This window comes from Gallinula chloropus, assembly GCF_964237585.1.
Source record: "Gallinula chloropus genome assembly, chromosome: 3".
NCBI classification, from domain to species: domain Eukaryota; kingdom Metazoa; phylum Chordata; class Aves; order Gruiformes; family Rallidae; genus Gallinula; species Gallinula chloropus.
In genome coordinates, this window is record NC_140087.1 from 12,434,083 (window position 1) to 12,457,842 (window position 23,760).

Sequence of the window (23,760 nt, forward strand, 5' to 3'; positions counted from 1 at the left end):
TGGGAAATGTATAAATAATGAAGGATCAAGAGCTCTTTTCATTCACTTGTTTTACTATAAGCAGCCAATCTAAAGTTTTAAACTGTTCTCTACTGGAATAAATGCCTTTCAGCTTAACTACATGGAAACCTATCACCTGAAAGCCTATTTGTCTCTAACTATATAATTTAAGGTCATTTGAGTTTGCCATATCACAGGTAGGACCCCTTCAAGTGGTATTAGTGTTCTGTCACCACTGAAGCTGCATGACTGCAAAATATATATTAATCTGTGATTTGGTCTTCAAATGGAATCATTGTTTAGCTGAAGAGAAAGGAATGAATCAAACATTCAGGAAGTTGTTTCTTCATTCATAGTGGGAACACTGGCCACACTGTTTTATTAATAAAACAGGCTTAAAGATATTTTAAATACAGTTATAAAATTATAGCCACAGCTATCTACTGTAGTATAGGTTATATGGCAGTTCCAATAATCTTCAGTGTGGATCTCCAGAGACATTCTAAATATAAACAGGGATCCAATCAAGCTATTTTTACCTTCATTTGCAAACAAACTCAAAGACACCAAATACTACTCTGCTAAACACTCCACTGAGCAGAACTGGATTGTGCAAGTGTGACTAGGGATGTAGTGCATAATTTCATAAAAGGAATAAGCTGAGGTTTAGAAGTCTAGAGAGTATTTTGCAGAACTGACATCTAGAAATTATTTCTGGGATTTATTGTTGGGGTTTTTTAAGTATTTGGTAGTGTGTTACCAAACTTCTATTTGCCAAAATTACTGAAAGAGAAACTGCTAACCTTCATCATTGCAACAAATGTTTTGCAAATTTCTCACAGATATTGTTACCTCCAGCAATTTAATAAACATATGCTACTGGATAAAAGCACTTATCTCTCTTTCAGTGTCACCTATCTGCCATTTTCAGTTGTTCAAATCAGAAGCTTAAAATAAAGCAAAGTGAAATTCCAAATGCCTTTCTAAAGGGGAAAAAAAGTGGAAATCTTTGTACAGAACTAGAAGTTCCTCTGAATAAGCATCAGAGGTTATTTGATAAGAAAGTAAGACTGGTATAGGAGGACGGTGCTTTTTCTCATAAAACAATGAGATAGTGAGAGGAAAACAAAAAGAAAGACAAACAAAACTGCACTGTATATCAAGAATAGTTGCTGCAAAGAACAGGAATAGGTAAGATGATGATTTGCTAAACAACCCTGGAATGAGATGAAAGGGGGGAAACAGGGTATATTTTGATACAGGTTTATTATACACTAGGTAATTGGGTGCAGAGAAGACTGTTTTTTGATCAAGCAAGGGAAGCACCCAAAAGGAGAGAACCTGACTGCTTTAATTACTTCTTGGAATTAATTTTTTTTTTCCTTGTTGGAAAAGAAGCACAAGACAGAGACAGTCCAACAAGTTCTTGGAATATGCTGGGGACAGCTTTTCTTCAGAAGGTGAAGAAAACCATTAAGGGAGTGGCAATTTGAGACTTTCTGCTGACTAGTAGGCACGAACTGGTTGAGAGTGGAAGGGAATTTAGGTGAAAGTGAACTCTATCATTTAACAATCTCTACTACAGAAAGGAAAGGGAAAGCACAAATTCTAATTTTTCTTTTGCCTCAAAAAAAGAAACCCAAAACCAAATGTTAACAACCTCCAGAGGCTGATAAGCAAGGTTTCTTAGGAAGACTGTTTAATTAATAAAAGAATGCAGGAGAGCTTGTCTGTTTTAGTCACTGCTGGAGTCAGCTCTTAATTATCCAAGGTAAAGGGAATAACCTAAATTAGGCAAAAACAGAGGATAATACAAATTACATTGTGTAAATTAGTCTGCAAGACTCTACTTAGCACATTTACCTTTGCAAGGCTTATGAACAGATTTCCGTAGAGAGAACAGCAACAGAGAAGAGTCTGGTGCAAAAAGCTTATGTTCTGTGTCAGGCACTGTTCCCTACTGCTCTCCCACAAGAAATGCTGAGGGAAGGCAGGGTTTCATTAAATCCCAATCCCTGTAAACCATCTATCATCAGCAGGTGACTCTATGTTATTGCTCACATTAGCAGACAATCCCAATACAGAAGAAGCTGCTGAATTCACACACACACACCATTTCCTTTATCTTTATGATTTATCTAGAAATCAGACCTTTGCATTATGCATAAAATTATGTAGCCTGCCCTGATAGTCTTTTAGATGCTTCACTTAAAAGTTTTTAAATGTTCTTAGTACAAATGGATCGGTTCCAGGTTAGAGGAATGATACCCCAACAGTTTAACTTAGCTGTGAGCTCAGCTAGTAACAGGTAATTCTGCCACTCAAATTTCTACCAAAAATAAAAATAAAAATAAAATAAAAATAAAAATAAAAATAAAAATCAAGCACCTACTTTCTTTTCTACAAGAAGTCTTTGCAAGGAGTTCATAAATAAGTCCATCCAAGACAGCAACAGGGTGAGCAGGATTTTTTTTCTGTTAGAAAGCTAACTCCCCAGCTAGCTCTACTGCAACAGAAAGGTCACCCCACCCCATCCTAGCACTGCACCCTTTTGCTGTTCCCTAACTGTGAAGGACTGAGTTCTTCTGAGGCATCTTTCTACAGTATCAATAGAATTAAGGTGCTGAACGAGACCACAAGGAATGTTTGGGGTTTATGTTATTTGTGCATTCAACTAAAGTCCAATGAGTCTTTTCCAAAGGATTCATGTAGAAATTAGTAGATGAGATTTGCTGGCTTGACAAGACTAGGCAATAAATTAATTAAAGACAGAATATTTCAAGCCCTCATCAGATATATTGAGATGAATATTAGTTCCACAACCAAGAAAAAAACCCAACTTTTTCAGTTACTGTCCTGCCACGTACTTTTATTAATGTGGAAAAAAGTACTTCTCCCTCCATGGAAAGATTACAACAAAGACAAGAATGGCATTGCACAACCTTGTCTGCAATCTGAAATTAAGTTCTCACATTAGAAGAGAAGTAATTAGCATTTTCCCTAGCTTGCTTCCATGCAGTAAGAACTGCTGCCAAGCAAATGAGTAACACTACACAAGCTAAATGAATACTGAAAAACAAATGCGTAACCATTTCTCCTGCTCTGGAACACTTAGCATAGAAAACAGTGTAGGTGCTGTTCCTTTATTATTTCGTCTCATATATATTTTATGAACAAAAGGAAAAAGCCATATGGTTTGTGAGAGCACGTGGAAGATCTCCTCAAGCCATTTCCTTTGTTGGCTCCTCATGCCAGCTATAGTCATTATGTACCTTCCTTATTTCCATACACAATCTTCATTTGAAAACTTTCCAGTACTTCAAACACAGGTCTTTTAAAGAAAGATTACAATTATACTTAGTGTTAAATCCTCTTTCCAGAATAGGCATCTTCTTTACAACACAGGTAAGTCTGTGTATATAGTGAGACGTAAACATGCATATTTAGCTTTCTCTTACCTTTCTAAGCGCTGCTGGTAATGAGGCAGTGGACATTGATATTGCTGGAAGAACGTAAGAGTGTGGACAGATTACTGATGGCATTTGATTTTCTTGAACAGCATAGTGTCTGCCTGACATATCATAGTACCTGAAAGGAGAGTGAACATTGTTCAGTTAATACATCCTGGTGCAATAAAGTCTGAGCAAATATCTGCTGTGTTTCTCAACAAAACACACTAAGCTGTTTTCTCCTGTTGCAGTGGTGCCTGGCCTCCAGTAAGTCTAAATTTTATGGCTTTACTTTAGCCAAACTACTTGCTCCTGTTATTAGACATTAATTCACAACCCCCCCTTCAGCTATCTGACTTGTCAGGTTTTTTTTCTGATAACAAACCAACCAAAAGCTGAATCCAGCATTCAGCTGGATAACCACATCAGAACCATTAGACAGAAAAATCTGTTGCCTTATGTCACTCCACCTCTACAGGCATAGCAGATTTCAACATTTGGGGTTTATAGTTCCACATTACATCACACATCCTGTTCACCTTCTCTCTGGAAGCGCTCTCAGTAAAGAAGCAATTGAATTCTCATAACAGAAGGTCATTTATTGGGAAGATGCTGTCACCATGAAAACATGTACATTCTTTAAAACAATACATTAATTTTTAGGAAGTCACTCCTAAAGCTTCACAGACCTAATTTTGCTTATGCTTATTCTGCAGTGACAATGCTGAAAATTCCAAAATCCAAAGAACATGGAAAACTTCACTTCATCTCTGTGCCAGAAAGAAATGAAATCTTAAAAGCTGATAGCTGCAGTGCCTGTTTGCAGGGGCTGGAGTTGGCTATAGTGTCTAAGGGTCTGTTTCCCTTCTCTTCCCCCCAGTAGCACTGCCTACCATCGAGCAGGGTTTGGTAGATAGTGGCCACAGCCCAGCACAGTGCAGTGAGCTGTACTTCCTTGGAATAGCCACAACACTGCCCTTTCAAATATTCTGTCACTTTTTTCAGGGGTGAAGCTCCAGACCGTGGGGGGTGAGAAAGTCTCTAGCTGCCTTCCCATACCCTCCCACATGCCATGCCAGCCCTTACTGTTCAGCCCTGGGGAAGATCTCTGGGTGATATTCTTAAAACAATTTCTTGCGACCCCAAACAAGACTTGAAACACATTCAGGAGACCAAGCAACAGGAACATGCTAGCCTGAACATCCCAGGGGCATTCCAAGTTCTCAAAAGCTGCTGTAACCAGCCTGAAGGGAAAAGGGGAGGTAAACGGATAGAAGAAAGTATCCTCCCTGCCCATCTTCCCCATCGAAGGGGTGCAATTAGTAAACAAATCTGAAAGGTGTCATCCCATGTGCCAGTGTAATGCCACATACCACCATGAGCTCAGGCTCATGACCACTGGTGTTATTGTAAGTTGGTATGTATCACAGAGTGCAACAAAATGAGAATCCAGACCCCCCTCCCAGAGGCAATAAACAAGCTGGCAGGGCCTTCATAGAGCAGGTACAGGCTTACACACCACAGCCACGTAGCCAAACACATCACTGTGACTGGCACCTGTCTCAGTGACACTGCAGGTACTCCCCACAGCTTGCTTTCTAACGCAGCCAGCTCAGGTGCACCGTTATCCCAACCCTTCAAGCCCCACACTGGATGCCAAACGGGACTGCGGTGGTTCAGCCCCAGCTGAGCACCATGGGTACTCTCACCTCTCCCCCTCCCCAGGTTGAGGAGACCCCAGCAAGCCAGGGGGTTGGGGTAAGGACAGCTCACTGTCACAGCACAGGGAGAGGGGAACAACAACAGCACCACTTGGAACAGAACACATACACAGAGATAACACGAAGCACTTACCAACCCAACAACAGTCCGACAGCACTCAGCCAGTCCCGGAGCCATCCCTACCTGATGAGCCCCCTTTATGGGGAGCATGACATTACGTGGTATGGCATATACCCCCCCCCACACCCCTCCCCGGCCAGCTGGGCTCACCTGTGCTGGCTCATTGAGGGAATTTACTCTGTCCAAGCTGAAACCAGGACACCACCTTCCATTTCCATTTCACTGACAAATCAAAGTAGCAAGGGTACAGGATTCTCTGAAGGCATGGTTTCATTAAAAAGGTTAATTAAAAATGACATTTTCTATAGTTAGTCCTTTAGATGATTCAACAATCAATGTTTTAATTTGTGCTTTTGTCCTTTTTTTTTAAATTTATGGGTTTTGATGTTTATTTCAAAAGTGGACAGTATTTTTCATAGCATCATAGGACAATTTGGGTCGGAATAGAGCCCAGGAGGTCTCTGGTCCAATGTCCTGCCTGAAGCAAGGTCAGCAATGGGATCAGAGCAGGTTGCTCAGGGCTTTAACCAGTCAGCTCTTGAAAACATGCAAGACGGAGACATCACCATCCCACTGGGCAATGGTGAAAGTGTTTTCCCTTGCATCTAGTCTGAATCCTCCTTTCTTAATTTTTGCCTGCTGTTTTTTGTCCTCCCACCCTGCACCACTGTGAAGAGTCTGCATCTGTCTTTTTGGTGACCTCCTCACACGTACTGGGGGACCTTCAGGCCCCTCAACACCCCCCAGAGTTGCCTCTTCCCTCAGACCGAACAAACCCCAATTCTCCATCATGTCCTCACGGGACAAGTGCTGTCTCACAGGCAACCCCTGGACAGTAGTGGTGGCCAGTCTGAAACACTGAGATCTTTAGGCAGAAAATACCCTCACAAATATTTTGCTTTCAGGGAAAAAAAAATAAAACAAAGCAAAACCAACCAACCAAACAAAATACCCCAAACCCTCTCAGACTGTTTTTGATTTATTTTGCCTTAAAATATGAATAATTTCCCTTTCAGTTGGATTAAAACCCCCTTTCCCATAGGCTTCTTTTCCAGACTGGTCACAGTCCCCAATCCAGCCCTGTTTGTACAGCTTTAGTTGCAAATTTAGCTCTGCAACTGACTGCCATATAGAATTTTCAAAGAGTAAATAAGGGAGCAGAAAGGCTTCAGGCGTATTTATGGAGGTGTTCAGTTTATTGTATAATTATGGTGAAAATGTTTTGACATTTTAACACGTATCCCAATAAACACGTGCAATTATTTTGTTTATTTACTTATTTCTAAGGAAGAAACAGCATCGTTCTCAATAGCTGGTTACCTCCTCCAAGCCATCCCTGACTTGGAGCTGCCCATCTTGTTTTCATTTTCTGTCTCTGCCAGTGGAGGTTACGTGTGGGGTGGCTCCGCACACGTTGCACACAAAAGAATTCAGAAGTCACATTAAACAGCTTCTTGCCTAGAGCTGCGTCCTACCCTGTTCCATGTATATGCTGGAGGCCTCTGCAAGACCACTTAAGGGAGCAGCAGAAGACAGGACTATCAGAGCAGTGGACCAAGTGATATAGTATAGGCAGGAAACAGGGAAGGCACTTGGTTGAAGTCCAAGGAAGGGGAAACTAATGGCACATGGTGGGAAGTGGATGGAAGATCTCTCTATTGCTGAGGTGACACCAACAGTCATTTAGAGGCCACCATTTGCAATGGTGCTGCTGAGTTGGTGCCAAGCACCCCAAGTACTATATAATGTACAGACATCAGAAAACAATGTGCCACAGATCCCCTGTCACAGTGCCAAGGGGAGGAAGCTCTGGGAGTGAACACTTCCTAGCTAGTTTCTCCGGGATCCCCCATGTCCTGCTGGGGAAGGGGGCTGTGGCAGTCCCCACCATCTAGGAGGCACCAGCAATGGAGGCAGGGGTTCCCCAGGGACACCCGCAAACCTCATCCCTGCTCCTGGGGGAGGACCATCAGTCCCTGACACACTGTTAGGCCTCAGGATGCTGGCAGGTCGATAGTGCGGTAGCCAGGAAGCTGCTGCTGCTTTTGGGGTACGGTGAAGCAGAACTGCTTCTTTCTGACACCTCTTTTTTTAAAGGACACAATTATACACTAAAAGCTGGAGCTGACAGAAGCAGTGTGAAAAGTTCCAACCCAAAGACAGTGTGCTGGGCAACAGCCAGCTCCAGATTTCAAATGAGTGCGAAGAGGCCCTCTTTCAATTTCTTCAGGGTTTAAGGTCTATCCTCCTAACAATCTGCTGATGAGCTGAGCTCACTAAAGCCTCCCAAAAGCTTTACTTTATGGCAGCGGGCAGTGTTCCAGGGAAACGCGGCGGTACGCTTCCCGCCTGCAGGCATGGGCACGCACGCCAGCTCCCCGGGGCGGGGAGGGGGTGAGCTGGGGTGTGAGAGCACAGCGCTGCACCTCCTCTGCCCTAACTGCCCAGCCAAATTCTTTCCTTCCAGCCCAAACGCAGAGCAGCTCACCCCAACTCGCTGCCAAGGAACTCACCATGGGGCAAGGGCAAGGCAGGTGGACAGTTACCATAGAGGAGCTGACACACCACCAATCCACACCCTTGCTTTCCTCACACCAGCTTGTTTGTGTAACCATACCCACTCGCTCAGGGCCTGGGGGCTGGGGGAGAGAAGGGGTGCTTGCAACACACTTGGCATGTTATGAAACCCTCGCAGACGTTTTGCAAGGCCCATCAATTTTCAGAGGCACTTGGGAGAGGAGCTTGGTCTGGGGAGGTGAGAATTTTTAAATCCGAAAAGAATGGTGGGGTGAATATTTATGATTGAGTAATTTATTGTTTGTTACACGTTTGGCTACTAAATGCTACAACAAATTATGTCCAAAATGCTCAGAGTGTGTTTACCTGGTCTACAGCAATGTGTGCCTGGCATGTTTTCATGTGGCTAATGAAAATAATAACTAATTTTGCAGTGAAGCAAAGGAAGCTTGCCAAGCTTTTGAAGAGAGCATGAGGCACTACAAGGAGGAGGAAAAGTTCTTTAGGTATATACATCTTCTCTTTACCAGTGCAGGGATACTGGTTCACAGCAGAACTACTGATCAGGAAAAGGAAACTGTCAGATAGGAATTAAATGGGGGAGTGCTGTTGCTATGCTGCAGATCACGCACCTCGGCCCCATTGCTCCTACCTGTCCGTGCCTAAGTCCCTAGTAGCAACACAGTGCTATCCTGGCAGCCGTCTGAGGATACTGTGTTAAAATGCCATGACAATCACAGATCACTTTGAAGAGAATTAACCTGAAGACAACAATATATGAAAATGCCAAGGAAGGACCAATGAGCAAACAGCTGACAAAGAAAAAGAAGAAAAAAAGGAGATTGCCATACATTTCAAAATAATAGTGCTTACTAAACTGTCATCCTTATAATCTTACAGCTATGGTTTCCCTCATAGCCCATCATACTCAGCCCTGATATCCATCTCCAGCCTGCTATTTTTTAGAACAGCCTTCAGCCTGTACCTGGTAACTGGTTCTTTCATATTAATTCCCATTTTCAATCAACACTTTTACACAGGATGAGATCATTATTATTTTTTAAAGAGAAAGCATGTATGAGCAAGAGCCACTCGATTAAAACAAAGACATGTTGTTTGTTTGTTCAGATCCTCTGCCCAGTCTCCCTGCTCCCACGCCGTATCAGCACTTACATTTTTCCCTGGGACCAACACATACCAATTTGAACAGCAAAGTGCCTGTGCTAAGGATTTACTGCAAAACATAATCAAGAGCAGTAAAGAGCTTTTTCCTGGCTCTCCCACCACCTAAGTGCTCATGACTATGATGGGTACACCTACGCTGCCAAATAATTTATCCCCCTGGTTTATTCCCTGGTCCTGGTCCCCTTGTCAGCCATACTGCATGTACATCACTTTGTGCTTGGCACTCTCCTCTGGAGAAAACCAACTATTTCTCTCCAGGGAAAACACTAGGCACAGCTCTGTGGACAGGTGGCAGAGTAAGGATGGGACTATACTAGCTTTGGCTCCTCCTGCCCTACACCTTCCCAGCTAGCCTGCTGCCCTCAGACACCCCCTGTACACCCCACACCACACCCCACAGCACGCAGCATACCTTTGGCATAATGCTATAAAAACACCAGTCTTGCAGGCAGCAAAGCAGCCCTCACATTACCTCAGACACTTTGAACTGAAGCCACAGAAATATAATTATGGTCTTAGAGCCACAGGGGCATCAGGCGCAGGTCAAGTCTTAGGCAGCACAGACACAGGCAGTTCACTCTAGAGGCGTGTAATCTTGAGAAGTGTGGATGCATACGTAACGATCGCTCCCTGGGGCAGGTCCTTTAGCAGCACCGACTCTATCCCAAACAAGGTCTGGGTTTATTTATTTTGTTTGGTTTATTGCACCTTATTTGAGTTGCTGCAGTTACAGTCTTAATATATTTTGAGCGTTTCAAACAGCCTGCTCTGGGCTGAAGTTTTCCATACAAAGCTACTGCTTGCTATACCTTCTGTCATCTCTTCCACAAAACCAGTATGTGGACTTCCTGACCAGCCTGCAGCAAGGTACGTACCATGTTTACATCACCTCTTCCCATTACTGCATCCCCAGTTACAGAAGAGCAGAGCTTCTCTCCCCTTCATTAGGGAGCACTTCAGACCCAAACCGACTTGAGCTTCCTATACAAAGTGGTTTGTTACACTGGGGTAACTGAATACCTCTTGTACCCAACTGCTCACCCACACAGGGTTTTGAGAAATGAAAAGCCAGACCATTCACAGCCAGACCAGTGTCCTTGAAGGGACATGCGCTTGGGACACAGCTGTTGTATTACCTTCTGCTGTGGGAGTGACAGGATGCGTGTGCCTGACGTTTTCACTAGGAAAACTGGGCATCTCAAACTTCTCCCTGGTCCTGGGACTGATGAGTGGTTCCGAGCTCCTCCTAGGGCACAGCATTAAGAAGCAGGAGGGAGATAGATACGCATCCTCTTGTGCCAGCACCCTGCCATCTAATGGCCAGGCTTCAGATTCGCAGGTGAAGCAAGTTTTACCTTTCTGCCTCCACCTTTCTAGATCCTAGAGATAGAAAAGTCTCTTTAAACTACCTGAGGTCACATCTTGTCAGGGCAGATGTATTCCTACTGGCTTGCTTCGAAGTGTTTTGTCATACATCTTAATAACAGGGTTAATACCTCACCTAGAAGTACCCTTTTAGTTACTCCACTCTGTCTTCCTGTGTCAGCCTAAATAATTCCTTTCTTTGTCTGGCAAATTCACACCATTTAAATATTTGCAGGCTTCAGCCATTATTTAGCATAATCTTTCCTTTTGTAAATGAATTCCCACGTTCTCCTCCCTGTTTCCTTCTGACAACATCTCTCCAGCAGAGATGCTGGATGCAACGTTCCCGTCCCAGTCACACCAAAAATCACAAAGAGCAGGTCTCCAGCCTTGTAGCTTTGTTCCACGACACATCTGTGTGCACAAAGGCTGCACAGAGAGCTTTTTCTGAGCCACTGTAACACCACAAACTTGTCATACTTGTTGTCCACTGCCGTACCTACATGGATTTGTTTTTTCAGCTCTCCTGCCTTCCCAGTACAATATATTAATTTCAGGTTATTAAGTGTATTTGTTTGCATTTGGCAGTTTGGTGAAGCTCTGAGCTCATGAGATGAAATGGTTTCCAGCTTTGGGCTTTCTTGAGCTTCAAACAGCACGCAGCTGGAAATACTCCAGTCGTTAGTCCTTCAAAACACATTTCCCTGAGTCCTAACACAGATACACAGTCTTGCTCTGCAACCAAATCCTTTAACACGGTGAATCCAAGCAGCTTCTGGTTTCTTATTCCAAGTGACCCTGTGGGGTTCTGCAAAAGCAGACGGCCCCACTGTCATAGCAATGAGTGCAGTTATTCATTACGTTTAGAGTTAACTTCTTTAGCAGCTCTACTAACTGGGAAGTAAATCCAACACAGACACTTCAGACTGAGAAGATGCAATTGAATTATGAGGTTATCTCCCAGATAATCTGGGAATTTAGTGAATAATGTTTTTAGCAGCACCAAAAACCACAGCCAGCTAAAACCTTCAGGACTAGTTGTGTGGAGCTTGATCTGTCAGGCCTGTACCAGACGCTCATCACTATTTCATTCTTTCATCTCCTGATAATCTCAACAAAGGAATTCAATCACTGTAATAGATTTAATTTTTGTATTTTGCTGTCATCGTAAGTATCTTCATAGCAACTCCACTTTTTCCTTTTTTATATCTCCAAACCAGATGATTATCATGCTGTACTAATGTTGCTATGAGGAGATGCATCATAAACTTCATAAACTCTTTAGTTGTGCTTGTTTGCATAGGAAAAAACCACAATCTAACAGAAACAACAAAATGAACACTTTAGTTTGGTACAAAAACACTTAAACATACACTGACACGCTTTCTCAAACCTGTTTGCAAAGGAGGAACACATTCTGTCATTTGATTACTCGGAGAATATTTTAATTAACTGAAGCTCTTTTTTTTCTGTAGTTCACAGATCATTAACAAACTTTGTCAGTTACTGCTTCTCAAGAAACTGCTGCTGATCATGAAGTCTAAAAAAATTACATATATATATTGAAAAAAATATTGGAAGATGCCCTCATTTGATCGTGGGGTTTTGTAATTTGTTTTGTTGTGTTTTTTTTTTTTCCTTTAATTAGTCATAAAACCTCATTATTGTCATCCGGCCACTGGGTGGCACCTCTATACAGAGGCCAGACGTGCCCCACCAAACCGCGGTGCCTGCGATAACCACTCCATTCCTCCCACAACGAAGTGTGGACATGACACCAGCTCTGGGTATGCAGCCATGTTTGGGAGGCAGACAAAGCTGATGACTAAAAATTGACTTTTCAAAATATTCCTGAATTTTTCCCCTGTAATTTTTCTACTCCTGATTTTGGGGAAAAAACGAAGCTGTATAAAAACCTGTCCATGGAAAACTGATTCTTTGAATACACACAAGGGGAATCGGCCAGCCCCTTTTCAGTGGTCTGTGGAGACAGGACAAGGGGCAATGGCTGCAAGTTGGAGCACAGGAAGTTCTGCACCAACACAGGGAAGTACTTTTTCACAGTGAGGGTGACAGAGCACCAGAATAGGCTGCCCAAGGGGGTGGTGGAGTCTCCTTCTCTGGAGATATTCAAAACCCATCTGGACACCTACCTGTGCGATATGTCCTAGGGAACCTGCTTTGGCAGGCAGATTGGACCTGATGATCTCGAGGTCCTTTCCAACCCTTACAATTCTGTCAATATGGGAAAGTATTGGCAGCTTTTGAGAGATGTGACAGAGGAGACACAGAATGATCTTTGTTGCTCTGTATTAATATAAAAGAAGTCATGTCTGACGTTGCGGTAGCACCAAGCCAGCCCAAGCAAAGTCAAATTCCAGTTCTGATGAACAAATGCACACACCTAATGTGCTCGTCCCCCAAGATCATTTCTAACTCTGCTGCACTGGAGTATCTCACCGAGCACAGAGCTAATCTTGATATTTATATTCTGGCCTAGCTTTAAAGCACTGTATAAACAATAATCATCACATTGACTTGACCTTAGCAAAGGTAATATTTTACAGAGTAAGAAGCTCAAAGAACCAGATGAAGCTGTTTGACTGAGGAGACTGAAAGACGGCAACACTCATTTCTTTAAACACATGATGCTTTTCTTCCTTTGTTCATATTGACTCACCATGACTTGATGAAGAGAAATATCACGTTACTGCATAATTTCAGTACTTTCTGTAGCTACGTTGAGAGATACAGAAAGGTGTTTGCAAATTCAGGGACATAAAAATACTTCTGAACACACCTACTCAGAGCTGGAACGTTTCAACCCCTGCACTTTTATGTGAGTATTAGCATTTGGTTAAAAGTCATGGAAAAATTGAACAAAGTTTGTGCTCTCTGCTCTTTAAAAGTTTGTTGTGAGCATTTTGTAATCTGCCTTAAAGTTCCACTTTGAAAAAGTCTGGTTCATCTGGGCATCTCTAAATAAAGTCCAATTCTGGCGGCAAAGAGGAAAGTCTTTTAATCCACGGAAAAACCTTTCTGCCCACAAGAAGGGATGAAAACACGTGACACCAAAACTGGCTTCTCCAGTTCACACCAGCCAAATGCAAGAAAGCCTGCGCAGGACGGGTACAGATGCAGCAGGGTATGCTACATAAACACCCCTTAACACTAGGTCTTGTGGCAGGGATGCATCTTGTCACACAGGAATGACCACTGCACCAGACTGCGGCTGGGGACAATAGCTGGAGGCACCCTCTCAGCATTAGATCCCAGATTACACAGCCCTTCTACAGCCCAATGCTTTGGCTCTCCTCCCTCCAGCCCCTTCTGCACCCATCTGGTCAGCGAGGAGACCCACCTGGGAGGGTCCCATGAGCCAAGCAGTATGCAGGGGGGTGAACCCCCATCAGCACAGCCCGAGAGGAGGAGGAAGAGGCCAAATGAATGAGATGCACTTGTGAGGTTTGGCTGGTGCTGCATAAACTCATCAATTTATCTATTCATCAAAATCTTCATAAGCCACACCCTGCAATTACAGCATAGGAACTCACCTAAAATGAGGTGATTTCATGAGCTAAATTAGCCCACTGTCTAGAACAAAGACAACCAACTAGTGTGGTACCAGCCATTTTACATTCCCATCAATTATACTGAGCCTAATTGAAACTCAGGCTTTTGGCAACAAAGCACCGAGCCACCTTTTGCACAGAAAATAACACAGTGGGCTGATATTCAGTGGGGATTTGTGATTACAAATTGCATTAATATATGAGTTTACTATGTCATTTCTGAGCATCAACAATCTAAATATCTAGGAAACCTATAAAACAGTTCCAAACATGCTACAGAATAAAGCTTTTTTTTTTTTTAAAGTGGCACTATAGAGGCACCAGTTTAAAGTGTAAACTTGGAAATCCAGCATTCAAAGTTGGACATTAAAATTTTACTGAGCTTTAAGTAGAAAGGATGAACAATTTATGACAAAAGTAGAGCAACTCTTTTTGATGCCAGGAACGGATAATTAAATTTAAATTATATATTCAATAAGAAATAATAGAATAACATGAAGTTATACTTAGATAAGTTAGCTCATGTGATGTGAGAGGTTTTGCTGCTTCCAGATTTAATAATGGACTGCATAATTTCAGGTTCCAAATAAGGGTAACTTCATTACAAAAGATAGTAATAAGGATTTTCTCATTTGCCTAAAAATATGCATCTGCAGATTTTAATATAAATCCTAACATTTTACTATATTGATATAAGAAACCACTAATTACTCTAATTCAAATCCTCTGCATATTTCTATAGGAAACGACTGAGTGAAGTTTGAATCGTGTTAAAGTAATAGGATGGCAATACTCAATCAGCATTAGAACAAATAATCTGCACATTATATGTGTATTTTTGGGTTGTATTTATGAGAAAGAAACACTACAAATGCTTTAACACAGACTATTTCAAGATACAACTTTGAAAAATCCATATTCCTACTTCCTATGGCTTTTCAAATCACTAGCAGAAGTAGTAGTTGAGGGAAATCATGCATCATTAAGCTAGGAAAGCAATGGAGAAGGTAAAAAGATGAGTCACAAGCAGTACGTATCAACAGCACTCACAGGTGCAGCATAAAAAGTGGGTCTGTCATCAACTCTGGCCCAGCACCAACATGAGACACCGTTTCACTGTACATCCTGTAGCCCTGCAGATGATCATCAGCACTCTTCATTCTTACACTCTTCTGAGAGCAACAAATAGAGCAATTTAAACTGTCAGGAGTTACACATCAAATTAAACACATCGATGTGAATGGGCTTTCTCCATACCTCCACAGCGGACAGCCTTTCCGCCAGCTCAGACATCAGAGCATCGATTTGCACTATGAAGCGCTCCTTTGAAGTCATATTGACTTGTCAGGAAGGACTAACTCCCACAGCAAGCAGCAGCAGACTTCAGGATTTGTCCTGGATAAGAGCTTGCTGCAAGGCAGCCTGCCTCCATGTCTGCATCTTACCTCTACACAGCCAGAAGACCACGGGCTTCATGTTCAGACTTTGCTTTGCTTCACCTTTGGAAGAATTAGAAGTCATCTCCTGACAGTATTGTTGCCTCTTGTCAAACCCATTTATCACTCCCCTCTTTCAACTCCTTCTCTTTTCCACGGCTATCAAAAGTGATCTTGCAGGCAGTGAGGGAAGGGAAAAGAAAGGATGTAAACAGAACAGAGGAGAGGGGAAATGAAAAAAGACCGTGAGAGGATCCTGAGAACAGATGGGCAGACACACTAGAGAGAATATTTTTTTAAACTGGAATACTGACAGCCCAGTTAATTTTGTGCAAGGCTTTGTTATTCAAAATTACGAGCGTTTTGTTACCATGCAGTACACTTACTTAATGCTGCTTCCACTTTGCTCATTAACAGCTCTCTTCTGGATTACTAAACTACAACCGCTTCAACTACTGGTTACGAACAGCTCATCTTCCAGCCTTAATGCACGTTCATCCCAGGATGCTTAAATACCCCCTGAGCAGGAAACACCTCCAAGTTAATTACATTAAATGTCTGGGATGGAGACTGCCAAGCGGTTCTGAACATGGGAGAGCAGGCAGAGACTCTTTGTAATGTGTAAAAACAATGTGCTCCTGTAATGAGATCATTATATCAAAAGAAAAATCCTAAGGAAAAAACCTAAGTTAAGTTTTTACGTTTGGGGAAGCTGGTTAAGACAAACTATTTCTCTTTTGCCTTGATCTGTGGCCACACCTCTACAAGGAATACATTTATCTTGTCTCTTAGATTTAACAAATGGATAGCCAAAGCAGGGGTAGCTGGTCTCCATACACATGCACTTCTGAGTGAAAACAAGTTTGATTCGTCCACCATAAGCGTTAACTTTCAGCCACACCTACTCTTCTGAGTGGGTCAAGTCTACCCTTAATGAAAGCTCCCTCTCCACGTGACAAGCAAATTTACATGTAGCCCTCCTTATCTTTGATTAAAGATGCCATCTATAAAATTATAAGATCACCACGGTTGTGTTTGAAGCTGAATTAAGAAAAACTTAAGGGAGTGAACTTGCTCTTGCTAGCCTGCAGCTACAGCATCACATATTCTTACCACATCTACCTGACCTGGTCTGTACCTTGCCGGTGTAATCTCCACCGTCTGCTGAAGGACGTGGTTTTTGTGTCTCAGTAGAGTGTCACCCTCTGGTTCTTTGTCATCAAGAAATGAATTATTTTGATACAGCACTAAGGGACAAACTATACTGTGCGTGCAAAGTATACTGCGTGCGTGCATGCTGGCGCATCAGTGCCAAGGCCACATGTGCTTTCGGTGTGTAAGCTCCTGAAAGCCTCTAGGCTTAAAAAGATCACGTGAGCAGGTCCAAACAAAGCAAGAAACAAAGGCACTACACACAAAGTTTTCTGGTGTCACTTCAGAGCCCAAGGAATTCATACCATCCTGCTATGTTAGTAGGTTAGGTAGCTCAGTTTGGATCTGGGTCTTGGGCAAAGGCATCTAATTGGCAGCTGAGTACAAAGAGTAATTAAGTAAACATCTCAAATCACACAAAATAATTCAATCGCATTTTAATTTTAAAAAGGTTCACACATTAAACTTTATCCTAAAGCATCATTTGGTACAAATGTATTATGAGTCTTGGACTTTACACATGAAATGCAAGTCGTTCTGGAGCCAGTTCAAAGACTGACTTAAGTCATCTAAGACGTCCTATTTACAATAGCTTACTACAGAGTCATCTGCCGGCAACTCTGTTGTTACCTGCTAAAACCTTCTATTTTAATTTTTGCATTTGCCTACTTTCAACCCTCTAAGGGCTAGAACCAGTTTAACAAGACACTTATCTTGTCATTTGTGACCCAGATGAGGCAACTCCTTCATAAGGGACAAAGAAATGAGGATCTCCCACAGATAAACCCTCAGGATTTAGGGGGCAAAACACTTTTTGCGCTGCCTTTCAGACTGCGGAATATTTTGTCTCGATGACTTTTTAAGTATAACATAAAACTTCCCCAAACCCTCCGTAATCTCCAAAAAAAGAGCAAGACTAAACAACTAAAGAAGTCAATGCTCTGTTGCTAGAATCAGCTACGCCAGGGGAAAAAACAAAGCGGTCGTGTTCTGGTATTGCGTACAGCGGAACAAGGGACAATCTCAAGATCTTTGGACTTGGGTCTCCAAATTCAGACCTTCAAGCATTCTGGAAGCAGTAAATGCACATCTGAAAACAAATCAACCTGGCAGCTGACCTTTAGGGCTGCAACGTTTCTTCCTGCAAAGATACAGATTCTGAACTCCCTGTCAAGAGATATTCATTACCCTTAGTGCAGAACTGTAGGGCTTTTTTCTGTTTTCATATGAGTTAATGGTCCCTTCAAAAAGGCAAGGATGGCAAATAATTGCTAGATACTCGAAGTTTGTTTTCAAGATCAATCAGTTTAAGTGCTGTAAACCGCTAAATTCTAGATGTAAAAATAAAATGGTGTCGTTTTGCTGGAGCATCGTAAAGAACTGACCTTACTAAAAGGCTTGATCTGAACTACGTTTTTGTAAGAAGGTGACACTGCAGCTGTAAGTCTGTTAATTACACATCTTTCACATAAAAAAGTAAATGAAACATACCATTTTCTATTAATGTTTCCATTAATTAATGGGAAAAAAACCCAGGAGCAACAGAAACAAGAGGACACTGAGGTCTGCGTTTCACTAATTAAAGCCAGTTCAACACCATGCTAGTAACTCAGGTCTCACTAATTAACACGTGCAATAACATTTTTAGGAAGTCCAGAACACCAGCAGCTGGATCTGTAAGCAAGACCCTGTCGTTCCCAGGCAGCGATCTTTGGGCTAAGTCTGGCTGTACAAAGTAACTTACACCAAGCATGCCTAACAGTGCCCTAGCTTGAAGACCTGCCCCAGCACTTAACGAAAACAGAGGCATAAACACTAAACAAGCTTTACACATCTCAGCACAAAATTTAACAACTTTCATTTCACACCCCCGTCTCATTATCAAACCGGCTCGTTCACTGTTTATTTTCTTACCACATAAACCTGTCTAATTGAAGTATTACCCCAAATCCCTTTTTATCCTCTTCTTATTGATGTTTGATCAGAAGTCACAAAATATGTTAAAAAGCAAAGTCAGTGTCCTAAAAGCCAAGGTTACAGCCACTGCAGCCAAACACCTGCCTATGTTAATTGGTGTAATACAGGATTAATAAAAGCAGTTAGTGTCAGTGAAGCAAAAGAAAAGACAGAATCCCTCAACTAGTAGATAAATAAGTACAGGAAGGGGCAAAGCCAGCTGATTATCCTACGCTCAGTGCTGGTTTTAGCTTAATTCTACATTCTTAGTCATTCTTTCTTAATGCTCTACTAGGTGAATATTCAAGAGTTGGCTCAAAAAGTAGTTTTGCTGTAGAAACCTTGGCAGACACTTAGGAAACTGCTTCTGTTAAAAGGCGCTGCTCATCCCTAGTAAAAAGGTGTGCAGTTTTCATTAAAGAAAAGCTTGGGTTGCCCTTTGTTTTCCTAAGCTGTATACAGAGGTATTTCTGCACCTCGCTCTGTACACAGGTAGAAGAAAACAAAGGAGCAGCCTGAAAAGCCTGAGCAGACCCAACCAGAGACCACAGCAACAGAAGATGTGAGATGACCCAAGGGTTTTGTTTTACAGCTAACTTTTGAAACTAGAGCCACCACTCTTCCTCAACCCTTACCTTCAATATTAAATTGTAATTTGGGCTAGATTAAAGGACAGTGGAGCAGCATAAAAGAAGGGGTGGAAAGCTAACCAAAATAAGCACATTTGTAAAGGGACTTGGGGAGACGAAAGATTATTGAGCAGATGAAAGCAGTGAGACTGTTCCAGGCATATGAGACGTACAGAAATCAGAGTGGAAGTAAAGCACTTCCGAAAAGGTAAGAGATGAGAAAGGTACTTTAAGAAAGAAAAAAAGAAAGGAGGGTAAGGACTTCTTTAACAATTACTAAAAGATCTCCTGAAGCCTTTCATTTATTTTTTTCCCCCTGTGTATTTCTTACTCTTGGAGGAAATGGAAAGTAGTTTTAGGAAAAATGAGTTTGTATAAACACAGCAGCCTGTGCTGCATCAAGCTTTTGTGATTTGTTATTTTCTGTTGCATCCAGGCCATGAAGATGCCATGTAAAAACTCAGACCCAAATATTAAGCAGTACAATCTAATTGACAGGTAAAGCATGCTGAAGTCAAAATAAGATGTAAGATTAGTATTATTTGCACTGCAGTTATGCTGAGAATCTTCAGAGTTTCACTGTGGTAGGTCCTGTCCCCAAAAAAGTGGGTATGACCAATAAGTGGGAAGGGAGGAGGTACAATTAGGCTGAAACATATGCAATTATCATAACAGTTTCAGGACAACAGCTGCTTCACCAGCCTTATCACCACCAAGACCCAACATCTGACAGGGAAGACTTGTGGCAAGAGGCATCAACACCAGGTAACAGTAGGTGTGAACATCAAAGCCAAGAGATAGGATGTGAGCAAGCTCCTGGGAGCCAGACAAGATACACACAATGTATGTACCTCTGTGGTCATTCGAATCAAGATCACAGGACAATAGTGACAGTCACCCAAAAACCTGATGGCATTTCTAGCAACCTCCCAGGTAACAGATGTATCAATGATAGCACTCCACTACTGGCTAAGTAACGGTGTAGGACAGGAGAGAATGTCATACTGTGGTAAATTATGTCCAGTTGTTTCTCTGAATATTGATTTGTGTTCCAATTCACATCTACATGGATGAACAACCAGCCAGGTAAGTTCAAGTCTTCCAAAAAAAGGTCTAGTATTTACAAGGAACAAAACAAAATTACACAAGAAAAAGGTAAGAGTGAAATCATGTTAGACGTGCAAACCTGCATTTCATTAAAGCATTAAAAAGACCATATTTAATTTATTTTGAAAATTAAGTAGGAATTTTTTTCCTTTAGTTTGAGGAAACAAGATTAACAGATTAAATATTGGGCAGACACAGTCCTTCCTGTATTCCCTAGGCAATTTTACTAAGCTCTGAAGGCTAGGATTATTTTTTTCTTACTGTCAACTTACTAACTACAAATACTTTAATTTGTAAATATTATCCGTGACTTTTCTAAAACTAAGCTCCATCATTTCACCTCACGTGCACTCCAGGCAATGCATTTCAAGACCTGTCAAAATGCAGTGTCATTTATTCTTCCTTGTTTTAAAAAATCAGCCTTAAATTTCCTTGAATACTTTGGTGATTCTTTCATTAAAGATTCTGCGTAAGTTTTAAACATATATAACCCAATTTTTAACCATATTTATCAAGAAGATGCTAACCTATTTTCACCTCTGCTTTGGTAACAGGGTTGACTCTGTACAGAGCTTTCTGATCTTCAAGTCACAGCTATTTTCTTTTTTTTTTATGTGTTCAGTTCTGGGCTCCCCACCATCAGAAGGACATTGAGGTCCTGGGACAAGTGCAGAGAAGGGCAGCCAGGCTGGGGAAGGGGCTGGAGGGCAAATCCTGTGAGGAACGGCTGAGGGAGCTGGGGATGTTTAGCTTGGAGAAGAGGAGGCTGAGGGAAGACCTTATCACCACCTACAACTACCTGAAGGGAGGTTGTAGAGAGGTGGGCGATGGTCTCTTCAGCCAGGTGACAGGAGATAGGACAAGGGGAAATGGCACAAAGCTGTGCCAGGGCAGGTTTAGATTGGATATTAGAAAAAAATTTTTTACTGAAAGAGTTGTCAGGGCCTGGAACAGGCTGCCCAGGGAGAGGGTTGAGTCACCTTCCCTGGATGTGTTCAAAAAAAGGGTAGATGAGGTACTTAGGGATATGGTTTAGCTTAGGATGGGAATGGTTGGACTTGATGATCTTCAAAGGTCTCTTCCAACCTTGTTATTCTGTGATTCTGTGTGATTCTGTGATTCTTTTCCTCAGTCTGCCAGATCATATACGTGTGTAAAACTCATCACACGTCCAACTATCGTGGTTCTTCCACCAACCTTTCAGTCCGGTCATGTCTTTAGCAAGACAGTCGGCAAACTGATACAATAAATACTTCAGTGGATAACAAATCACTAACTACAAGTAAGCACCTAAGACCATGTATTGGGTCTGGCTGGGGTGGAGTTAAATTTTCTTCATAGTGTCCCCTCTGGTGCTGTGGTTTAGATGTCTTTGGTACCTTTGCATTTGTCATTCTTTGTATGTGGCTTAATGTTCTTTGCATCGAAGTCATATGGGGCAGAGCACGCCCAAATTTCATTTTCCTCATCAGCATGTGAACCCAGTTTGCCTAATCTGTAGAGACAGCGGTTGCAGAAGGTGCTTATGGACTACCCATCTTCAGGAAAGCTAAATAACACATTTTTAAAAAAAGAAAATCCTTTCCTCTTATTGTGATTGTCCACAGTGTCCACAGGCACACACGAGAGTAACTGCAAAGGAATAATCAGTCAATTCAGAAGTGAGAAGTAGAAAGGAGACTTCAAGGGCTGTTCTGCTGAATATACCATCAAATCTGGATGCCCTGAGAAACTATGCAGTACTTTATGAATGTGAAACTAAAAAATTGTCCTTTGGGATGCTTAAATAAGATAAATACAGTCTTTTGCCATGCTGGAGGTGCTACTTCCAGCGCCCCAGCAACCTTGCTCTGTTTGGCAAATCCATTAACCAGAGGTCACTTGTTTATAGACACAGACACTGTTCCCAAGGCTGTTTGCTGAACTTCCTACAACACTGGCTGTCTCTTTGATGTGGTGGTATGTTGCCACTCCATCACGTCTTAGACCTCACCTCTGTGAAATCTTTTCACCTGTAAGGTGCTCATCTACAGGCAATCACTTCACCTTGAGAGGATGAGCTGGTAACAGGATCTCCAACATCTGTGAAGTCAGTCACTGTCTTACAGACTTGCCCTGGGGACTGCTCCTGGGTGGATGAAGAGCTGGAGGTCCCTCACTGGGCCACCCTATCCACCACAAACACTCAGCACCCCTACACGATCACAGAAATTGTATTTTTTTTCCAGGACTCACTCATGTTGGCAAAGCCAGAGAATATTGACACCCATTGCATCCTCCCAAATTCCTGCAAATGGCAAGGAGTCATAAAGGCAACACCCTTCCTCCACAGCGATAGCCTGGGAGCCAAAGGCAGCAGGGACATCATGTGAACTGAATGCCATCAGCAAGGTCCTGGGGCATTCATTAGTCAGTGTTACCTGCTGCTCAGATGCCCTGATATATCCTGGGTTCTCTTTCAAACACAGCCCAGCACATGGGGTTGTGCCAGTGCTAGTACTGAATGCCACAGTGGTTGTCAAGGACGAGGTAAGATGGGACAGGGAGGATCAGTGTCCCAACTGCTTCTCTGTTTTCACTTGCTTGTGTTCTGGCTCTGGGAGAGAAGCAGAAGGCACCATCAGTACCACGGCACCTGTTCCTCACCCAGGTGCTTTGGAAGTGGGTCACCTTCATCAGAAGCTGCATGAGCAGCACTGGAAAATATTCATGTTTACAGTTTTGGGAGGTGCTCGCTACTCCTCCAAATGCCCCTGGTCTTGCTTGCTCATATGTCCTTCAGCTCTGCGAAATCCCTGATGGGGGACTGAAACTGATGGACTCAGGCTTGTAAAAACCATTGAAAAGATGTAAGTTAAAAGCTCCTCAAAAAGAAGCAGCTTGCACTAAGGCTGAGTGGTGACTGAGACACATGACAATGTTTAGCCCTCTGTTCCTCAGATACAAAACAAAGGTGGCAGCAGCCAGTCTCTGGGTACCTACAGGTACCTCTTGATTAGAGAGTCCTTATGTTTGAGCACAGAAGCCACGCACACCCCCACACCTGAACACAAACTGGGGCTACAGCTCAGAATGAGAGCAGTCAATTTCGTGTGCAAACAAGTAAAAAGTTGTGTCAAAGCCTCTTTCCAAGGAGCCATTCAGGGCAGCTGTTTCTCTTTTAGATCAGCTTCCAACATCTCCTGTAAAAACCCGACCCTAAAACTCAGAAAACAGAATAATCAAAAGACTCTCCGAAGTTTCAGTGTTCACAGGCTAAAATTATAAGGAAATTGTACTACAATTTACAGAGAGTTCAAAAGGAGAGCTGGATGCTGTATTGCCTCAGAAATACAGAATGACTGGAGAGGTGAAGGCAACTGTATGTGGTCTTCCCACAAAGTTGAGTAAGATGCTGCTTGGAAGAGGGTTCAAAACTCTTTCCAGAGGTAGAAGTGACTCAACCACTAGATGGAATATCCTATTGTGAAACAATACAATCCACCTTTAGGGAATCATACCCTGATTGCTTTTAAAAGGAAAAACAAGAGCACGTGTAGCTCACACACAG

The 23,760-nt window shown here is 42.4% G+C and overlaps 1 protein-coding gene across 1 annotated transcript in view; it reads right to left on the reverse strand.

Annotated features, from left to right (window-relative positions):
• Positions 1-3,494, reverse strand: part of CRYBG1 (crystallin beta-gamma domain containing 1) — a gene marked incomplete at its 5' end in the record, with an annotated part of 65,030 nt that extends 61,536 nt beyond the window's left edge. Inside the window, one exon of the mRNA XM_084260989.1 lies at positions 3,459-3,494. Coding sequence (XP_084117115.1) covers positions 3,459-3,494 — 36 coding nt within the window. The remainder of the gene's footprint in view (positions 1-3,458) is intronic.
• Positions 3,495-23,760: the final 20,266 nt, after the last annotated feature.